Source organism: Thunnus albacares, chromosome 11, assembly GCF_914725855.1.
Source record: "Thunnus albacares chromosome 11, fThuAlb1.1, whole genome shotgun sequence".
Taxonomy (NCBI): Eukaryota; Metazoa; Chordata; class Actinopteri; order Scombriformes; family Scombridae; genus Thunnus; species Thunnus albacares.
Window position 1 is genome coordinate 22,543,759 of NC_058116.1, and position 22,408 is coordinate 22,566,166.

Here is a 22,408-nt window from a genome sequence, read left to right on the forward strand (position 1 = left end):
TTATTCAATTCAGCAACCAGGAGCTTTGCAGCTAACTGGGGAAAAGGGACACTTCTAATACAAATTCCCTTGGACATTTGCAATAAGAATTGACACTTTTAATCAGTAACATCCATTTAACATCCATTTTTAAACATAAACCATTTTAACTTCATAAATAGCAGTAATTACATAACCATTCCTAAACACTAATAGGTACCAGTCATCCTTAGAGTTTAACTTATAGTATCTATCTAACTATGCCTGTTAAGAATTTAAAAGCCAGATTTGGGGAAAGCAGAGCTTATTGAGAAATTTTGAAGATTTTGTCTTGTATCTTACTGTAACATAGACAGGAACTTAGCCTCACCTTTGCGTTTTTGGGTGCCATCCATGTTGGCAAACAGGATGTGGTTGTCATCTGCCCAGTAGAGCCTCTTGTTGGTATAATCGATAGTGAGAGCAGTGGGGCTATATATCTCCGTGTCAATAATAACCGTTTGCCCTCGGCCATCCATGCCAATACGCCCAATGTGAGGGGGTTCACAGCAGTCTACCCAGAATACGTACCTAGGCAGAAATATAGCACAGTTCAAAGAGCTATGTAGTACAGCAGGTAACCATGATAGGAATGAAACTGAATACAGACACAAAATGAAATTTCCCGAATGAGAGCTGGATCTGCATTTACAGGTTAAGTATCTACATATACCCCTGTTCTCCACTCAATTTAATATGCTTACCCTGTCTGTGGGTCCAGAGCTAGATCTGTGGGGTTCTTGAGACTAGAGCTGATCAGGATGGTAGGGTAGAGGCCATTAGCTTTGGACACCTCCAGTGTATTCTTTTCTGCATCACACCAATACAGATTCTTTCCTATCCAGTCCACTGCTAAGGCGCTGGGAACTGCTGTTCTGTGGACTATCTGGTAACGCAGGGAGAGGGAAATCAATTTCAGTTGCTAGCTGTGACCCTTGCATCTTAGACACGCTTGAAATTATTAACCATTAATAAACACTTGAGCATGTACAAGGGATAGATCATCTGTCAAGTTGGAAGACATTATTTCAACCTTGACAGAAATAGAAAGGAGATCAGAGTCATTGTGAACCAATTTTTATCTCACAAACATCACAACACCACATATTTTATTGTTTATTATCAGCATACATTTAATTTTATTTATTTTACCAGAAGATTTTATCCCACAAACATCAATTTAGAGACATTAGTATGCTCTAAGTAACACCCAGAACTAAAATGTACATTCAAGTGATGATAGGGATAGTATTTTTTCAGATCTGGTCTGCATGCCTGTTATCTGAAATGCCTGTTATTTGGTGTTTCTCTTACTAAAACTAATGAAAAGGTTGTCAATCAGTCATATTCAGTTATATTCAGTTCAGTTATGTGCCTACAGTATTACCACAACTGCTAAAATTGTGGGAAAGGCATTAACTGACAGCTCTGACAGTTCTCTACATGTTTTTTTTTTTTTTTTTTTGGTTTGAGAATGGTGTATTGACTTTTGCTTTAAGATAAAAATGTCATGATATATTTAATGGAGCTCAAAATCCTGGTGAAACCTACTATACTCCAAATGATTTCACTTGGACTCTCTGTGAAAGAGCTTGATGTTATAAAAAAATCACACTAGTCTATGCCCTTATTTTGTTAGATCAGGAAGCTGTGTCTAAGGTTGTATCTAATTAATTAAGGTACCAATGTAGTTTGACCCATGCATAATTGTGCATAACATGTTTCTCAAATTAGAGACTACAGATGGAGAGCACAAATCATTTCTGCTCCTGCATGACAGCTACAGTTGTGGCTGACATTAGTAAGAATATAATTAATCTGACTCAGAACAGACTCGTCCTTACTCTTAATTACATTCATTGTATTTTGATGTGCATCTAAATATATACTAGCTGCTAATATAGATCAAAGTGAAAAAAGCTAGACAATATGCATGACGGTTTATTTTATGTGATCCAGTGAAAGTAATTTGCTCTTTGCACTTGTGTATGCAATACGCGGTAGTCTCATCAGCTGGATACTCAAATACAATGACGGTGTAAAACTCTCCATCCTCCATCAGAAAACAGTTCATTTCCAAAAAGTACTCTTTGTATGAGTATTTCTTAACTGTGTAAAAGTAAATGATATAAATACAGCAGATGGAATAGGGGAGAGGGCAGCAGAGAGACAGAGAGATGTGGCAACAGCTCATTAATTCTCTCATTAGTCTAATTGCACTATAAAATATAATTGAAGGTATCTAACTGATGTGACCAAAATCTAGGAACTATCTAGGAACTCCATCAATACGCCCACGACAGTCTAGCCTTTGAGTTTGCAAAAGCAGTTGTTCAGAATAAACAATCATTATGCCAGCTGGCAGATAAAGCCAATGCCTTGAAAACACTTTTTCAAAATCCCAGCACCCGTGCAATCTGTCATTAAAGAACATGGTGTGCTTTGAGGCCTTTTCTGTCATCATTTGCAAGAAAATATATAGCCTTGGCAGAAGACTAGACTGTCCCCTAAGCAATAATTTGGACAAAAAAATAAAAACAGTCTCTAAAATGTGCAATATTTTCCATCACTACTGCCTCCTTGGGAAAAAAATTCATTGATATGCTTTACATTATGTACAATAAAGTCCCTCTGGTGGTCTTCATCCATAGCATCTGACTGCATTGACTGAAAAGATTAATATATGTTTTAAAAGAACCTTTGGTTCCAGAAAGTTAACTTGTTCTAAACAGGTAACTTCTGAGGAATGTCAACGTTTGAATGTGACTCTAAAACATAAAGACCTGAGGAATCCACAGTATGTTGGATCTCTGCAATTACTGAAAGTCATTTGACTTTGGGCTGCACAAAACTTTTGCTTTCAGCCAATTAAAAGTAAAACTTGTTGCTCTAGAACTGAAATGTTCCTGAGAATACTCATTAAAGCTATTGGTGCATTTTGTCTTTCATAATTTTGCTAATCCAAGTTGCATGTAAGCTAAATGTTTTCACATACATGAATAGCAACTCTTCCTTTGTCAAGATCGCACCTGGCAACTGGTGATAGCACTGGCTGTTTCAACAAGAATGGACACAGATTAATTCACCTTAGAAGGTTTAAGGTGAACCCAGTTACATAAGGCAGAAAGCTGCTACATCACATTCTGTGAGATGAAAACAAGCGTTAAGTGGGTGTTTTCCATCAGCTATCGGTTGCAAAATACTTGCTATAACATGACTGATTGTGTAGCCAGAAGTGTAACTGCTAAAACCAAAGTTTCTATGTTTCAGAGCAGTGCAGCAGCACTAAAAAATAAAGGTAAAAACACAGGAAATACTGAAAATAAAATACAAAAATCCTGCATAGTTTTAATCAAACTGTAGAATTCAATTAATCTCTGCCAGGATCAGATGAAAATCCTATCTTGGCAGAGAAAAAAATCCTCAGATATCCTTACTCATGTCCAGTCTCTCTCTGCCTCACAAGCCTATACCATTGTACTAGATATCAGTGGCTCTTTTAATTAACACAATGTGAGGACCTCCCCGATCTGTGTCTCAGACAGTTTGTCCTCTTGCTGAGCTGTGGCAGTGGCTTAAACACAGACTGTGGAAGTAATTGAGCTGAATGAGTCCAGAACCCCCGCACACCAATGCTAATGAGTTGTGGGATGGGGGCCCAGCAGGTGTTCTGCTGACGTCCCAGTGTCCCCAGTGTCTGGGCTCCGATCCCATGACCCAGACAAATCTGGGTGATTAAACCAAAGAGCACTGTTGTATTCATTGGCCTGTTACATTTATCTGAAAGCCACTGGTGATATTACTAGTATTATCACTTAGACACATTCATTGTTGATTAAGCTAACAGGCTGTTAGCTGCCAACAGTAAAAATTCTTTATGTGGTCTATAAAAAAGGACAAAGCGTGCCCATCATCAACTGATGTGTCATCACATACTGTATGACTCATCTTCAACATAAAAAAGTTAGTGTTGAACGATAGTACATCTTGATAATGTAAAATATATTAGTTAAAAATGCATAAAACAGTAGCTGGATATAGCGAGGAAAGATTAATAAATAAAAGTTGGAGAGGCAGAAATAAAGATAAAGTCAGGGATTCTTGGGTGAAGTAGCACAAGGCACCATACGGTACACAATCACAGCAACTAAATCCTGATGTACCTTGAGATCACTCCCATTGAGGCGCATTCTGTTGATCTTTCGACCACTTGGCCTGGTTGAGTCGACCCAATAGATAAATTCCTTCTTGTAGTCAAAGTCTATGTGGATGATGTTGTTGAGGCCCTGTGAATTACACAAAAGGAAAGGACAGGTCTGTATAAATATGAAAAAGCTATTGAATAGAGGAAATTTAAATGAACTTCAGGAGCAAATTGTCATGTATTTTAATTGTTTATTATATAGAACACCAGTTAACACTGAAACAGACTGGGTTTAATCGATTATTTGAAATACGTACAATTAAATGCCAAAAGCATGAGAATCATTATTTATCTGCCAAAAATGAGCTTAACTTCTACAGTACCTCCTGTGATATTTGCAAGCAATATTGATTTAGGTTTAAGTTTTCCTATAGGTTGCAATGCTCTCAGCTATACAGAGCATTTGTAGAGTCAGTGAAGAACAAGTCGAGTCCTATCGAGTCCTATCAAAGCAGAATGAGGTACTTCCTTTCTCTGTCATGCTCACAAGACCCCACTGTCAGTCAGACAGAGCTGCTCACCAAACAAGTGCCCCCACCCTCCTATCTCACACTATGAGTGCAAAGAAAAAGGTGTCAGAAAATCTGACAGGTGAAATGAGACATCTTCATCAGATCATCAACACCATCACAGACAGGCGCCAAAGTGTCCCGCGGGAGCCTTCCTCCAGTCCAAACATCACCTATAAAGATGAAACCTGCATGCCCCTTACCGGAGCTTCCAGATCCAGAGCTACATTTTCACTTAATTTCCCCTGCTGACTATATGGAAACCAGCAAGCTACAAAATCAATCATAAGTTTGTAACAATAGATAAAGAAACAATAAATGTGAATCATTTATTTCCACATATTCAACTACTTTTCTCTTTATATGAACAAGAAGACATTATGCTTGACAGTAAAATCTTAGGGCAGGGGATGCGGTCACCAAAGTTTTGCTTGCCAACGAACTTAACTTTGCTTTTGCTTCAAGCATGATTATGAAGAAGGGATCATTCTATAATACCAGCCAACGATTTCAATTGGTTGCAACAAGTTCAAGTTTATCGACCAATAAAGCTTACTGTACTTCACAGACATAGAACTCTGGCATAGGACTAATTTCCCAAAACAGCAGTTGCTACTGTGTCTATCAACTGTGCTGCGGTTGTCTATAAAAACATTCTGTATTGCTATTTCACTCATTTATTTTGTTATTTTATCTAACAGCTCATGGAAAGCCTAACTTAATTAATGTAAAAAAAAACAAAGTTATCCAACATCATCACATACCCTTATAAGAAGCAGAACCTGATGTTACAGCTCTACTGAAAAATTAAAACTAGGTAGGAGAACATAAACAGAGCAGCTCTAAAACACACTGTGTTGGAGTATTGTGAGTCAGTTGTATTTGTGGTGGGAGGACAAATTTATGCTGACAGCAGAGGCAATATAAAGATAATGATTGGCTCATTTGAAATTTACATAATATCATGAACATATAATCTGAACAGCGTATGTAATGGTGTGGTTAAGTGATATGAGGTCACTGAAGTATCCACCACCACTTAGCAAAGCCATGTGCACATTTCCCTCTCTAGTTTCCATTACATGCAGTGATTAAAGTGAGTTGTGGCTGATGAGAACTCCGATACAGACAGTAGAGTACATCGAGTCAAGAGGTTAATATGAACGTAAGAGGGGACTGTTGGATACCCGTGGGTTGATTTACAGTCAATCACAGCCAACCATTTGTGATAATCAACAGCCAGATTCAAGCATTGCCCGGAGCAGCTGTGATGAGACCTAGGAACGATTGAAATAGTTTTTCCATGGGGTCCTCGATGGGGTGATTTTGCTTTTTGCCAATCAGAATGGCCAGTTTTCTTTTCCTCCACGGTAAAAGTTGGGAAATCATGATCAACAGTTGACGTCTCATTTACACAGAACAATACTTGACAGAAGTTTGTGCGCCATTAAAAGTTTAACCACAAAACCCACTTGTTAAAATAACTGAAGATGAGGAGTACACTAACCTATGCAGACGTAATTAATAATTTACAGTGAAAAGGAGTTTTCCCCTCATATTTCATGAATGTGCAGCTGAATGAGGTGCTTCTCAGATCAAGAATAGCAAACTTTAGAGACAAAAAGACCAGAACACACAGAATCTTCACTAGAGTCTGAAACACATGATTTTGTTTTCACTGTCATAATGTCTACTTTATTCTTTTCTGGACATTCATGGACATAACTGTCCATCAGTTCTGCAATAAAGGCTGTGTAGTGTTATAATAATATAATAATAATAAAAATTATTATTACAGTACATTCAAAATGTATGACTTGCATCAAGTTTTACTGCTCTGCTCAAAGGTACAATTTCACACAGGTGTACATCATTATACTGTCAGCTTACAGTAAAATGATTGAGGGTTTTCAAACTGGCTCTGACCACCATGTTGTTACACATCTTAATTGGCATACTGATGTTTCCACTTTATGACCTTCATGTATTATCTTTTTACATGCACTTAGGTAACCAGGTTACGGTGAACTTTCTCCAGTAAGCTGATTTCTTAACTGTAAATGAGAACATGTGTAATCATTATCGGGGTATGGGATTAGAGGAACCTGCTTGTTCTGCATTAAGAGTCAAAGCCATTTAAACCCATACTCCCTCAATGTATAGCTGACACGCTGGGTACAAGAGACAGGGGAGATTCAAAATTAGACAAAAAGAGGACAAGATGGTAATTTGATTGAGAATCTGTTGTTGCCTCTTAGCAGTATATCAATCTAATAATGGAACTACCACTTATCTTCTATCCTGTGAGAATGTCTCTACAGACACTATATGACAATGATACAGATATCGCTTACCTGCTTCAAGATGGTGTAATTTGAGCCATCCACACTCAGTTTCCGGATCTCATGGTGGTCCGCCATAATGAGAAAAGGCTCTTCAGCTGAAATGAGGAACATGCAGTATTAGAGGGCCGGCGGGACTTACAGTAGCACTCTGAAATCTGCAAGTGGAGAGAACAAAAATCAGACTGACCTGACAGAGCCTTGCATGTATTAGGGTTGCGCTCCAAGGCTTCATAGCCATCCACACAAAGGCACTTGTAGGAGCCATAGGTGTTGATGCAGCGTTGGCTACATGGAAGGGTAGTGGAGCATTCGTCAACATCCACACATGTCTTCCCATCATCCTTCAGGTGGAAACCAGGCCAGCATTTACACTGATGACAGGAAAACACAATGAAAAACACAAAATGGTAGATTTGATCATGCATACAGGAAATGCAAGACAAGAGCAAATTACTCATGCTTTATGTTCTGATTGGCAAAGTCATGGAAACAAGAAACATCTGAGATCTTTCTTTACACAATGTTTGTTTTCGTTAGTTTCTTTATACTATGTTATAAAAGCAGTATGCTATAACAGGCTGCACTTTGATAATGATTTAAAATCAGTCTACTTTTTAATCAAAGTTTTATGAATGTAATGAAGGTCAGAAATGAAAATGCCTCAAAAACCTAGCAACTAATATACCCTATATGATGACATCAAAGCCATGATACAGACGTACTGTACCAAAAGTCCATCACACTTCTGTGACCGTCGCCCCCCAAAAATAACTCATAGTGCTTGTATCAGCTGCTCTGGATTCACAGCAAATCCCTTTCTTAAACAGTTATAACCTTGAGGGCCCTTCTGCTGATCTCTCTGTTCAGGCCATAAACGGATGAGCTAAGGTTCTGCACTGAGTGCTCTCTGTCCAGCTCTGACCCTGTCATGGCAGGCGAGAGAAGTTTGCTATGCTTTCAGCCACTTTTCTGATGCAGTGAACACCATCTTATGGAACAGTAATAGAGGAGAATCCAGGGATGAAGGCATAAACTACTGCAGTATGACAACAGAGATGGCCAACGTAACACTCTAGCGGATGTGGCCTTGACCTGGATTCAACCCCTAACATCACATGCTACTATTGCCAGGCACAGCACAATCGCCCAGCACAGTCAGGTCGCACAGACAGTTGTTGGCATATCATTAAACTCCCTTTACAGTATTCAAGGTTATTCAAAAAGTCAAAGACTAAATGTGTGCATACTCCCACCCATCTTTATCTGTTTAATGATGTGCAAAGTAAGGTTTGATTCATTGTCAGTCATTAATCATTTGTGTCCACACTATTAGTAATATAAGCTCCACATTTCACCTGCTCCTGAATTAGAAAGGATGCTAGTGCTTAGAATTGTGGGTCAGTGGACTCTACAAACTAAAATCTCTAAACTTGAGTATTACATATAATGCAAATCACACAGTCTCATTGCTATCTTTCCATTTGCACTTCTACTGCAGCTTGGTTTAACTTTCAGCTGGATGCATTAGATTTATGGACTAACTGTATTCAGCAAGTGATTCTGAAGAGGAATTCACTTCCAAGCTACTGAACCATGACTAGTTCACTGGTCACTTACCTTGTATCCCACAGGAAGATCTTGGCAGTCTTGTGTGCACCTACTAACCCGACGATTCAAGCATTCATTCACATTACAGTTTCTCTCATCTGACCGGTCACCACAATCATCTTTCCCATCACAGAGATTCCCCTCAGAAATACAGCGTCCATTGGAGCACATGAAGAAGGAGCCATTGCACAAGCTTCCTGAAAAGAGCAAGAGACGACTGTCACTGGCACAACGCCCTTAATTTCTCAACAAAGTTGGGGAATGTTTTTGACCTGACAAAGGATGTCAACAGCTTAATTCCTTTCAGAAAAGCTCTCCTGGTTGTAGCACCTTTTAATTCCGCCATATGTCCCTGCCAGTTTCCTGGGCGAAAGGTGCTGCTGGTGACACTGATGAAAAGATTCCAGCTGAGAGCCAAACAGCAGTCTTACCTGCAGCTAGACATTTGAGGTTCAGAGGCAGTTCGTCAGAGTGGTCAGGACAGTCTGCATAGCCATCACACTCCCACTGCGAGCTGAGAAGACAGCGGCCATCCCTGCAGCGAAATTCCTCTGATCCACATGAACGATAGACTGAAGAAAGAGAGATAGCCACTTTTTCGTCAAGTTACACTTGGGGGTAGCAGTGACACAGCTTCAGTTTAAGGTGAAACTTTAGCGGAATTCAGAGCAAATAGTGTAAAATACAGCTGCACAAGGCAAGATTTCCACTGAAGCACCCCCCTAGTGTATATAAGAAACATTGTTGATCAACAAATCAAGCCATCCAGAGGTGTAATGGTCTCAATAATGTCAAATATAAATTTAGAAAACCCTCAATAATAGAAACTCACTACTCAGTCCCAAAAAACATAAATGCATAAAAAGATAATAACAATAATAATAATAAACCAGCTGCTAAAAGACCTAACCAAATTTCATCTTTAAAAGCTTAAACATTTTTACTGTGGAAGGCACAGTTTATCTAATCAATCAATCAATCAATCAATCAATTTCTGGTTAAAAAAGCAAATCATTTATATACTGTAGGTAATCATAATATCATTCCAAATTGTGTTATTCTATCTCAGAATTTTGCATACACAAACTGGCCAAGGAGTAAAGTAACTGCATAAAAACATTATATCTCCTACAGCGTGTCTCCGCTCTGCACAAGTCATGTTTTTGGCCCTTCATGTGGGGTCTCCACCACAACTATGGCTTCATGTTTTAACTAGACTTTATTCTGGGCTCCACTTCCATTTTGAATTGTACTTTTATTCACTTCAGGTTTGATCTGCCTAAATCTGTCATATATTTATCATACTGTAAATCTTAATGAGTCTTATCTCACAGATTAATTAGTTAACAGCTCTGATATTCTAGTCCTTTTAATATGATTATCATGTAGAACCTCTTTTCTGAAGGGAGAATATGCAGAGTTTAAACAGTATAGGTAATACAAGAGAACAAGTAATGCAGCTTTAAATAAAGCCATATTCATATACAATTTGTGAATATTAAGAGCAAGAGAGCAAAAAAAAATCTACTTGCCACATTCCACAGACTCATCAGATCCATCACCACAATCGTCATCATGGTCGCAGACGAATCTCTGGGAGATGCATGCTTTGTTGTGGCAGTGAAACGAGCTGTCATCACATGTGTTGTTGGGTGCTAATGCATGAGAAGAAGTGGGGTTCAAGTGCAAATCAATGGATACTTTTTTTTTTCAACAATGGCATGCAATATGTGTAGAACATCAACAGTTCTACACATTTTTCTACTGTTTTTCAGTTATTAAGAGAATTGTGCAAATGTGCAAATACAACAGCTTTCCACTTTATACTATTTTTCTTGTTCAAACTGAACTTTGCACAGGAATTTACAGCATAGTGGGTGTTACGTGGGTTTCATGTTCTATGAGCTACTATTTTACACAGTGTATTATAAAATTGTACATGGACAACAATGTGTAAACAAACAATGATCTCTTAATTCTGGGATTACATTCAGTTGTTTTTATAATTGCAGCAAGCAATTCAATGTGCTGAACTAGAAGGCAGAATTTACCACAGCCAGCTGCAGACAGTTCATCACTCCCATCGGGGCAGTCCCTTTCACCATCACAGAGCCAGCGTTTCGGAACACAGGCGTACGACCCTGGGCAGCTGAACAGCCCTGGAGCGCATGTCACTGAGCCTGAAAGCAACACAGGACCACATGCTCTACTTTCAAAAGCCAAAAATATAATGGGTCAAATGCTCCACAGAGAAGAATAAGTATAAAGGGCACTGAACTGACGCAGGTGTATTTTGTTTTGCTAGGATGGTACCCTGTTACCAGTAATTTACAAAAACCAAAGCACTTCACATCACATTAGAACTCAAAGAATTAAGGTTTTGGTTATGGTGTTGAACTGATACCCCTTTATGACCCCAATGGATTTTAATCATGCAGCAGTTCCCCTTGTAGCAATACACAAATAATGACTGGGCTATTGTGTGTAACAATTATTTACTTGAATTCTGTACGTCAGCAATACACTCCTTTATCTGTCTGAGGCAAAAGCAACCACTGCAGAAAAAATGGCTGCACAGAGAAATAAAAGGTGAATGCAGTAGCCTAATTAGGCATGCACAGCTACAATACATAAGTTGCTTTTGACTGGAATTGGGCCTCGGAAACCTCTGGGCCATTTTGTTAATATTTCCTTGACACTCCATTACAATCCAATTATACAACCAATGTTCACAGCAATTCTTGTCTTTTTATTGCAGTTGGATTTCTCTTATTTTATTGTGGAATTCATTACACACACATCTCTTTTGTCCATTTAAATAGCTGTGCCTCTGGGGCCTGATGAAAAATCTATTTGCCTCAGTGCCCACTCGAATCATCAGAAATGCCTGCGGTCTCATTTGTTGGCTTATTAAGATTGTTTAATTTCTGTCCATCCATTTCCAGCTCTGTTAAGAGGAAGACATGGAGCTGTCACACGTTATGTAGCAGATGTGACCTTTTATACCCACAGCAAGATTCCTCATGACATCTGAAAGGGCACTAACCACAGATCTGCACGCTCTCGTCAAGGCCATCCTCGCAGTCGTTCTCCCCATCACACAACCATTGTTTGGCAATGCACTTATTCTTCGAGCAGGCAAACTGGTTCCATAAGCATGATGAGTCTGCAATGGGCAGTGGGAAAGAAATTTCAGTGCCATAAATCATACAAAGTGAGGAGGAAACAACAACAAAGCGGCATACCCTATAGAAGGGGCTTAGTGCCTTTAATCAAAACACAACAAGTGGGCTGCCTCCTATTTGCCCCTTGGCTTGCTTGTTTTCCTTTGTAGCTTTTCGGCTTAGCAGCACACATGAGTATAGCTGCCACACAAAGGACTGTGCGTAGTATTTCTTTCTTTTCTTTCATGGTTACTGAGCAAGAAAAAAAATCAACTGAACACAAAACAATTTTAAATAATGTTTGGATTACATTTTTTAAATAATGTAATATCAAAGCTTGTAGGTACTGATTATTGAGATTAATTTACTCTTATTATATCTAACAAGAAACTAGTGTGCCGGTAGTGATGGGAACAGTTAGATGTGAACTGAGATGCATTCCGTTGATCATTGTGTAAAATGTGGATATATTCATAAACTGTGCAGAGTTTGTGTCACTGAGCCACCCCGCTCTCCCTGGGGAGCCGTTCTGTGGTCTTTTTCTCTCAGATGCCTGGACTGGCAAAGTCTGACATAGCTTTGATGAGATGTTGAGAGAAAGACGGGGGGATATGTGCTCTAGGTCAGACCACAGCACAAGGAATTATGGATCCTACTGGGGGTGGGTGGAAGGGATGGAGGGGGTCTGTCTCTCATGCTGCATTGCTTTCCTTCCTGTCAGACTTTGTTCATCACACCAGCTTTATGTGTACTGATAGGATGATGTAAGATAAGGATGAGATAAATATTAAGTGGCTAAATCTGGAAACCATGATTATTCAGACTTTCTGTGCGTGATATTAAATTTGCACTTCAAATGCGAACAGCTGCTTCACAGGTATTACAAAATAGCAGGTCTACAGCACATTAAATGTATCAAAGGAAGTCTTTCATGTCTCATTTTCAATAGTGTTTCAAGCAGTAGAAAGGCACATTATGCATTGTGAAGTGACAAATGACTATTTCATCTAATCAGATGTGGAATTTGAAATTTCTGAAATGTAATGACATTTTCCTCAAACCATTTTGCATTTGCCGTCAGATTATCAGTGGCTGGAGCTTTTTATATGATAATTAACTTGGAGGAATGGGAATACTGTCTATTTGTCCTAAGAAAGCTATTCAGAACTTCTCAAAGAATTGTCGCATAATTCATATCAGTTCTGATATAAGCACATTTGAAGCATGGGGTGTTATCATTTCACACAGGCACAAATGGCATTCTTAGATGAAGGAATGGAAATGCTGTTCATGTGTTATGCATCTCTCTAACAACATTCATGGCCAATTTACAAAATTTATCTGATAACCCGAAGACCATTAAATATAAAAACTGGATTGAACTGAACTGCCTTTCTCTATCTGTTAGAACTGAAAAGTGAACAAAGGTGCTGGTTAATTATACAGGAAGAGCAACCCAGACAAGTAAAAGATTTGCAATATCTAAGTCAAACACTCTCAAAGACATGTAAGTTCTGTGGTCACATTTTATTTGTGTTATTCCGCTTCTTAGAATTAGCCTCTGATGTCAGCAGTCCAAAACTGCTGGGGTATGGCTGGTTTGAAGGCAAAATGAATCATACATAAACAAGACTGAAGTTTACAGCCATGCTAGTGGCTCTTTGAGGCTGTACTTAGGCACAGAACTGTTTTGAGCTAAATGCTATAGCGTCAGCATGCTAAGATGCTCACATTGACACTGCTAACATGATGATGTTTAAGCATGAACTGTGTTGTTTACAACAACTCCCCCAAATGAAATGACAAAACACATCACTTGTAAAAGCCCTCCAGTACGACACATAAAAACATCTCTGGGCTGACACTCCTATCAGCAGGATGACATCATTTGTCTGTGTCTTCAAAAACTGTTGTAAATCACTGTTGGAAAAATAAATACATTTTATAAGGTAATGTAAAGGTTTGCTTAGGTTTAAGTACAAACATGCCACGGACATTTGCTAAAATGATGATTTTTTTTTACTGGAAGTACAGTCACAATATTTACCTTGATAAACATTTGCTAATTAGCAAATGATGATGACAGTAGAAGAAAAGTCGAGATTTGACCAAAGTCATTACAATTTCATGGCAATCCATCCCATACTTGTCAAAACATATTTTCACAAAATCACAAATGTCAACCTTCTGTTGACGATAAAAAGTCAGGGGATCATCGTCTGGCAACTATGAATGTCCATATAATTGAATAATTTTGTGCCAATCAATGTAATAGATGTAGAGATATGTCACTGGATAAGTGAATATGGTAACATGCTAGTGGCACCACATGAAAAGTCAGGGGATCACCAAGTACATTACGCTTCATCCTTTGGGCACCATGGATATGTGTACCAAATGTCATGGCAAATCCATCCAATAATAGCTGACATTTTACTATAAAACAAAAATGTCAACCTCATAGTGGCACTATGAAAAGTCAGTTATTAAAGACAGTAGGACTCATGCTATGTGGACCACAAATGTTCATAAAGAACTCCATCTCAATCCATCTAATTGTAGGAGATCCAGTGCCCTTCCTTTCCTTCAGCTAATGTCTGTGAAAGCCCACAGAATGTCTAGGCTTAATTAACAATAACCTTCAACCTCAAGAATATGGATGTATATTCAACTTTGGTTTGGAAATTCCCTTAAAGGTAAACTGAGAGTCCTTTCTGAACGTTAAAGTGTCAGTGACTCTTCACAGAACAATCCCTCTCCCATTCAACCTCCAGAGACTTCCCAACTGTATCAGGAAGTGGGATTTATTTATTTAAAAAGCAGTTACATTCTTTCATTAACTCCTCAAGTCTCCGAAAAACACTGAATTTAAAGACTCTTCCTTGGAAAAAAGAGAGACTGTTTTACCACAATTTAACCTCATCAGCTTATTTTGATGAGTTGGGACAATTCTATCACTAGGTTTCTATCTATCCCAAATTCTCTTTCTCTCCCCTCTAACTCCATGCTTACACACACACACACACACACACACACAAATACCAACACATTTATCCTCCCCCTTAGGTTTTACACTCTGGTGTGACTTCAGATAAGAACGTTTGCCAGACACCAGTCATAAATTAAAGGAAGGCTTTGCTTGAGTTTTCTGTGTTTCTAAAGCCAAAGTTTGATTCAGTGTTTATTAGGGATATGTTATGTGTTTATGTTATTCACTAAATTGCTGTTAAACTCTATATGACTTGTAGGAACTGGATGTGTGTATGAAGGATTATATTGATGGGTGATATCCAGTACAGATAATTTGGAACAGCACTATGTATGTGTGTAACAAACTGCAGTTATTTTATTTTCTAATCTTCATATATACTAGGTACTAGACATTCAAAAGTTTGAAAAGAATCAACATTAGTAGTTATAAAATAGAACATCAAAAGAAGATTTGTTAAATAACTATAGTGTATTTTCATTAGACTGAACTGATTGCTGTTTAACATTTTTGTATGAGACTATATAGTCAGCAAAGACTGCATTTTTAATTTTATTGTGTAACCTAATCAAGTTGTTCAACTCAAGTATTGGGATAGCTGATTACATTATGGATTTGTGTTGTCTCTGAATGTTTGGGTAATGTATTGAACTATGCAGGTCACGTGTTTTCTATCAGACAAAGGATTTTCTGGTTGCTGCCAGAGGCTAGGATAAAATAGTGTGTCGGCCTCTGCCCTCATTTTTCTTCTTCTTTGTATCTCCATTCAGTCGCACATCATGTCCCTAAGGGCCTCCGCCATCTTAACTCTCTCCATACTTTCTTTTATTATAGTATCATGTGATTTCCTAAGTTAACTTTCCTCTCTTTTAAGCTACGTGAAGTACTGTAACTCCAGTGAAACAAACTTTATGTTGAAATTCTTCTGCACTTAGTAACTTGAAGTATAGTTTAATTTCGGTAATTTGTCAAGTTATTTAGTAAGAAAGTCAGTGTAGTCAGTCAGGAGACTTCAAGGCGTAAAGCTCTTAATCTTCATCTGCTTCTATGATTAAAGAGTTGGTGTTGTTTTAACTGAACTCTCCAGTGCACCTAAAAACCTACTTTTTTAGAATGGCTTTCTCATAATATTTCATAAATTCAAGTGTGTGCTCTGGGTGATGACTGTAAACTTGCTGTGTTCGTATGTGTGAGATGTCTGTATGTGTTCTTGAATGTGTCTTTCATGGTTTTTGTGTCCTATTTTCTTTGTGTCCTAATGCCACTGTAAATCACTTTGTAACCTGTATTGAAAAAGGTGTTATATAAATAAATAAATAAAGTTTTACTTAAATTCTTCGAGAAGTTGGTTAGTCAAATTACTTTAGCTTCAATTATAATTTTCCGGTAGCTACGTTATTATTCAAACATTTCACTATCACGCATTCATAACTTCTTATTCATCATTTGGAACCTATTACACTCTAGTTGATTATTCATTTATCTGTTTGCATTGATATCTCATTTATTCACTTGTTAACCAACTTAGTTAAATAAATATGCATTTATCAGTGTGTCATTAGGGTTAGGGTTGGGGGGGGTAGGGTTAGGGTTAGGGTGGCTACAATTTAAAGCTTCATTTTAAAGCAGAGATTTAGATCCCTGTATTATTACACACTACTTCAGACGTGAGATTGATAAAAAAAATGTTTTCTGTGTCTCCTTCTGGCACAGTTGAAAAATAAAGGTGGGTAGTGCCCTGGTTATTACAAGGTTTTTTATGTTAATAAATGTAGATTATCCTACTCAATAATTGTTGTGGTATTGCAGTCTGGACCAAATCGGTGGACAGACTGACTGTCATTCCCATCCCTAGAGCCATAACACATGCGTGACTAATAAAAATGAAAAACAATGGAAGGGGAAGCAACAGAATTTGTTTGTGTGCACGTGTGTATGTGTGAGGAATAGGATGTACTTGGTGTTTATAATTGCAAATTCCAATAGTTACATCTCTCTTACTTCACAGAGAATGCAGTGCAATACTCCTCCAGGTCTGCACACAGATGACAGCACTAACGTCTGACTGTTTCATGACCTCTTACACTTTAATTGGCTTGACCATACAGTATGAGACAGTGCACTGAGCTGACAACTCATAATACAATACAGGTAGCGAGTGTTTTGACACTGTGTGTGTGTAGACTGTTCCATCAGATCTAATTACATTGTGCATGTGTGTGATGGTGATGAAGCTTAACAACTACTCTGACCATGTACTTTAAAGCACCCAGTCCGTTTTGCTCTGATGCCAAAACCAATGATATGTGAATGGGTATGTGTGCAAGCTGTTGGTTTTGAGGGCAAATTATATTAATCCATACTATGACTTAATTACGGTTCTCCTGTTTAATTGGGGAGATCTTGACTTTGTCATGGTGAGTTCTGCATATATTATCATGGATCAAAGCATAAGCAACATTGCTCTTGCTGCCTCTGGTGAGGGAAGAAGAGGAATGGCATTGTAATGTGTAATCCTTTCAGATGACACTGCATTCCACTGAACCCACATTCCCATCTTCAATATAACCATCTCAGTGGCTGATGGCTCATTAATTAATTGTTACACTGCACTACTACACTACAGTGCTGTATATTATAATTCAGAGAGAAGGGTAAAAAATAATCTCCTCAACAGCCTCACTTTGAATTCAGGGTCGGAACTTGACTTTCAAAAAAGCAGCATCATCCACTTCAGAAGTCTCAAACACACAATAAGGGGGAGCAAAACAAAGTGACTAGAAATTGCCTTATGGCATGATAAACAATCATCTCCTGTCTTTTTGTTTCCTTCTTATACTGTGTGCTGTATGTAATATTTGTTGCAGGCCTGTATCTATTTAAATGACAAACACATTACAACAAATAGCTTCTTGTTAATGGAAAATAAATATCCTTCCATCCACAGACAGTGTTGTGTAAAGCCCCCAAATATGTCATTTATTTCTTCATGTTAAAGCACAAAACATCTTTTTAGTTTATTGTGTAGAAGCTCTACCATAAGAGGTAAATTTTGTTGTCTTACCACACTGGAATTCATCTGCTCCGTCTTCACAGTCTTTTTGGCCGTCGCAGAGCCATACACTGGAGATGCAGTTCCCACTTGGACAAGCAAAGTGGCCCTCCTCGCACTTCTGCCCATGGGAAACTGGGACAAACAACAAAACCAAGTCAGTCCTCTGGGAACTCGTGATGATTGAGGTCAGTATCTTTTCCTAAGCTCTCTCTGAATCTCTTATCCCACTGTCACAATCATCTCTGAAAATGAGATCAGTCTTAAGTGTTTTCTGACTGAAGCTGGCATCCTTATATCTGTCTCTGAATGCACATTCAAAATGTGTATCTTTGTGTTGGTTGCTCACCCTGGCAGTTGGTCTCATCGGCGTAGTCTCCGCAGTCGTTTGCACCATCGCAGATCCATGAGGGGTGGATGCACAGTGAGGTGGAGTTGCAGCTGATGAAATCTTTTTCTTTCACCCCCAGCTTGTAAAAGTGAGAGCAGTCGTTGTGGTCTGAATACAAAACACAGCACCACAATAATTGTCTGTCACAGTGGCAGTGATGGTGAGGGGTGCAGCATTCAATCTGATGCGAGTGACGAGTACAGATTCAAGTTACTGGATCCAACTGATGTGCTATAGATAGAGCTGAGTGTTTACATTTTCTTTTTAACTGCAATGCAAAACACAAGCCAAAGGACTTACTGCAGTTTTTTTCATCCGAGGCATCGGCGCAGTCAATGACCTGGTTACACCAGGCTGAGCTGGGTATACAGCTCCCATCCTTGCACGATGATTCTGATGAGCCACATGTGACATCTGGGAGAGAGAATTAGCATTTCAAAAAGATAACAGAACAGAAACAGCACTCAGAGACAGTTACAGGTACAGCTCACAACAATACTTACAAGCTCTTTCTGGAGGTGGTGAAAATTAGCTCTTGGTTGCAAACTGCCTAACTGAAAAGGTTTATGAAGAGTCTGTGGACTGCCTGTACTAAAAAATTGCTTGAATATCATGACCCTCTTAGTGTTGTGCAAGAGCAAATCACACTTAATATTTGTTTTGTTGTTTATTTACCTAATACTGCACATCGATTCTTGTCATTTCACCCCTGCATGTTATTACCAAGATACAACTTACATAATCCTGTAACTAAATGTTCTAATGGTAAAAAGAATAACTTATTGTTGGTGCCCCATTAAAAAGAAAATGCAACACAGGAAATGACATATCACAGTGAGATAAAGTCCTTCTGAGATCCCAGAGTGATGACTTGCAAGGTTCACATTAATTAAGAGAACAGCACTGTCTTCTTGTGGACTCAATCAGCTTGGTAGAGTATTAAGAGTCTATACACTTCCACATTTTCCCACTGTTGCTAATTACAGCACAGAAATACACACAGCTGTACTTTTTTTTCCTTATTTCACCAACAAGGTCAAAACTTACTCAGTCTGGACATACTGGGGACATAGAGCATTGTCCAGACTCTCAAAAGCAGCCTTTTAGGGTGGGGTGTTAGGAGCATCTTTGAATTTGTGAACTCTTTATGATCTTGGGGCTCATTAGAGAGTGAAAGCTTAGCACAGCATGTGGCCTCGCGTGCTGTATTAATATAAGCATTAGTGTGGCTGGATCCTGCCCTCAGAGGCAGGACGGATTGAAGAGAAGATCAAACGGTCGTGACTCACTGCTACAGAAGGCTTCATCAGAGTTATCCCCACAGTCATCAGTCCCGTCACAGAAACGACTGTTGGCCACACAACGTTGGTTGTAGCAGGGCCTGAAACCCTTCCGGCAGCTCCTGTTGTCTGAACACAAAGGCATGCATAAATATGTTAAATATGACCAAAAACCCCTTGGTCCAGACATGACCTTGATGGAAAACAATCAACAGGTGCTTTTAGCAATTAATCCTATAAGAATTCTAAACCAAACCAACATCTATTTTTCTGAAATATTCTTATCTGAATATGCTATATACTGTATGTATGAATATATGTGTTTCTTACCACAGTATTGCATCTTTTCATCTGATTTGTCTTTGCAGTGGGCGATTCCATCACAGGTTAGCTGGTAGTTAATGCACTCTCCATTCCCACACTCAAATTCACTGTGGATGTTGCAGGAGGAATTTTCTGCTGCAGAAGAAGGGGAGGGTCATGAACAATGACTATCAAAATCTCAAAACTTAACTGTGTATATTGAACTAATGTCAAACATACAGGTAAAATCAGAGGCTACATTTCAATGCATAGTGAACTCCATTTTTAGAGCATTTTCTTCAGCAACCCAGTTCTGGGTCAACATTTGTAAATGTCATAACTGTATTCAATGACCCCATTATGCTTATACTTCAACTTGAGGGAAATCTGGTATATTCTTATCTGCAATTGGTAGCTAGTTCACATTTGGTCTAGTATAGTTATTTAAAAATAAATCTCAAAATTGTACTTGTAGTGATTTCCGTCATCAAGCATACAGTAAATTAAAACATACTCTGACAATATCCCTCTCTGTTCTGCTTGCAGCTTCATGATTTAAAAATACAAACCTTCTTCCTGCTCTAGTTTTGAATGGAAATGGGATGTGGTAGGAAGCCTGTATTCCTCTATGATATCCAGGCCATCATCCAACTCTTCTGAATCATTTTTCATGTCTGGTGTGGCCAAACTTCCCCCGTTTGAACAGTCTCTCCCACGTTATGGTTTATCCTCACATTGTGTTTCAAATTCAAACAGCAATTTGTCAAATTAGGAAGCCAGACACCGTTGCAATGCTTGTTTCTTGTGACTTTAGGCAGGTAACTGTGACAAACATCCTACTCCTTTGAACTTTGTGTTCTGCTGTCTGCATAGACGTAAAGTCACACAACATTATAGATTTATTTTCCTCAGCAGTATTGACTATGATCGCTGGAGTCAGTACAAACTTACTGATTAGTCAAAGAGGAAGAGACAGCAGCTAGTCATGCTTTCTTGTTTGTGTGTGGCGATGTAAAAAGGAATCAATTCAAAAATATCAAAGGTCCATGTAAACAGCACAAACAAGATCTTAACCTAAGTGTGGACAGTAGCCAGGTTACACTATGCATATAAATGTAGACAATGACCAAGTTCAAAATAACAAATCCATAAAGCGTGCCATTAGAATCAATATTTTGTACTGAGACTGTTCTAAGGGTTAGCAGAGGTGGCCCCTGTATAATTAAATCTGAAGCTCCTCATGACTTACACACGCATCTGTTGTCATCCAACAGCACACGTTCTCCACGACAAGTGCAATTGACCTTTCCATACGGGGTCAGGAGACAAAGGTCACCGCAGCCTCCATTCATGTGTCGGCATGGGGACAGCTCACCTTCAATAACAATCAAACACAACTGATTAAGCGGTCAGAAGCAGTCAAATCTCCTGGGACACACTTCCTGTTTTAGTTGCCATCAGTCTCAGATGTTCAGTGCATTAATGCAGTTATCTGGTGAGGAAGCATTGTAGATTATGCTTTACAAACTTAGGCTCAGCCTTCCTCATCTATTATTTTATTAATGAGTTATATTCCAAATAAATTTTAAAAATTCAGTGACAGAGCTGGAACAAAATTTGCATTATCTTCTTCTCATAGGATGGATTTTTCCCTAAAAGACTGGCAAATCTGAAGAGAAGATCTTGCTTCTTGAACTTGAGGGCTTGACACCAAACCTGACCTTTCCAGTTAATGGCTGTGATAGCTGATATGGATTTTGTCCTGTAAAATCCCATTAAATTAGAGATGGAGAAAACTTGATGTGTCATGCTGTGGTTATTCCAGATACTAGCAGGAATAAGAAATAGACCACTAAACCAAAAAGATATAGAGCAATTATCCAATAACTAATTTCTAGAATAGATTTTAAGCTTTATTAAGAATGGGGTTGATGTAAGGACAAAATACATTTTGTTTAAATTTAAAGGATCTTAAGTGGCCAACACATGAGTAAGAGGGCATTTCTGTACGAAACATACCGTACTAATACTGACTACAGGCAGCTATCCTCACTGACAGGTAGCAGGTGTACAATGCTGCATATTTTTTGTCTTTCCCTGCCTGGGGTGCTATATGAAAAGGCTGTTTGTAGCTCTGTGGGAATCATGAAATGCACTAAAGCGCATGACCAAACAGCAAGCATAACCAGTGAAAGAAAATGTAGGTGGTAGTCTAGTCTGAGAAAAAAACTGTAGAAAAGAAGCTTAGCAAGAAGAGACACAGAACCAAGTGCAAGTGTTCAGAGACAAGCATGTCCATTGGAGACCCTCCATTATTACTTACCCTCCAGTCATACGGTATTTTATTCATGAAAGATGAATATATAATAATATATATTTAAAGTCAGGATATTCTTGACTAAAACAATGCAATAAGAGGTTAACAATATAATGACTGAAAAGGACAAAGTGATTATGAAATCCACCAATGGCCAATGCACATTACACAGTAGACTTGCAGCTGTGCCCATGCAGGTCATGGGATGTTATTGTCATTGTTGGGGAG

At 38.6% G+C, this 22,408-nt stretch overlaps 1 protein-coding gene across 1 annotated transcript in view; it reads right to left on the reverse strand.

The window, feature by feature from the left end:
* lrp1bb (low density lipoprotein receptor-related protein 1Bb) overlaps window positions 1-22,408 on the reverse strand; it is a 201,102-nt gene that overhangs the window by 38,068 nt on the left and 140,626 nt on the right. Inside the window, exons 44-59 of the mRNA XM_044366489.1 lie at window positions 21,113-21,238; window positions 19,891-20,019; window positions 19,570-19,689; window positions 18,581-18,694; window positions 18,239-18,388; window positions 17,902-18,024; window positions 11,731-11,850; window positions 10,736-10,864; window positions 10,217-10,339; window positions 9,116-9,256; window positions 8,694-8,881; window positions 7,264-7,447; window positions 7,086-7,171; window positions 4,182-4,304; window positions 723-904; window positions 350-549 (exon numbers count right to left, since the gene is read on the reverse strand). Coding sequence (XP_044222424.1) covers window positions 350-549; window positions 723-904; window positions 4,182-4,304; window positions 7,086-7,171; window positions 7,264-7,447; window positions 8,694-8,881; window positions 9,116-9,256; window positions 10,217-10,339; window positions 10,736-10,864; window positions 11,731-11,850; window positions 17,902-18,024; window positions 18,239-18,388; window positions 18,581-18,694; window positions 19,570-19,689; window positions 19,891-20,019; window positions 21,113-21,238 — 2,238 coding nt within the window. The remainder of the gene's footprint in view (window positions 1-349; window positions 550-722; window positions 905-4,181; window positions 4,305-7,085; window positions 7,172-7,263; window positions 7,448-8,693; window positions 8,882-9,115; window positions 9,257-10,216; window positions 10,340-10,735; window positions 10,865-11,730; window positions 11,851-17,901; window positions 18,025-18,238; window positions 18,389-18,580; window positions 18,695-19,569; window positions 19,690-19,890; window positions 20,020-21,112; window positions 21,239-22,408) is intronic.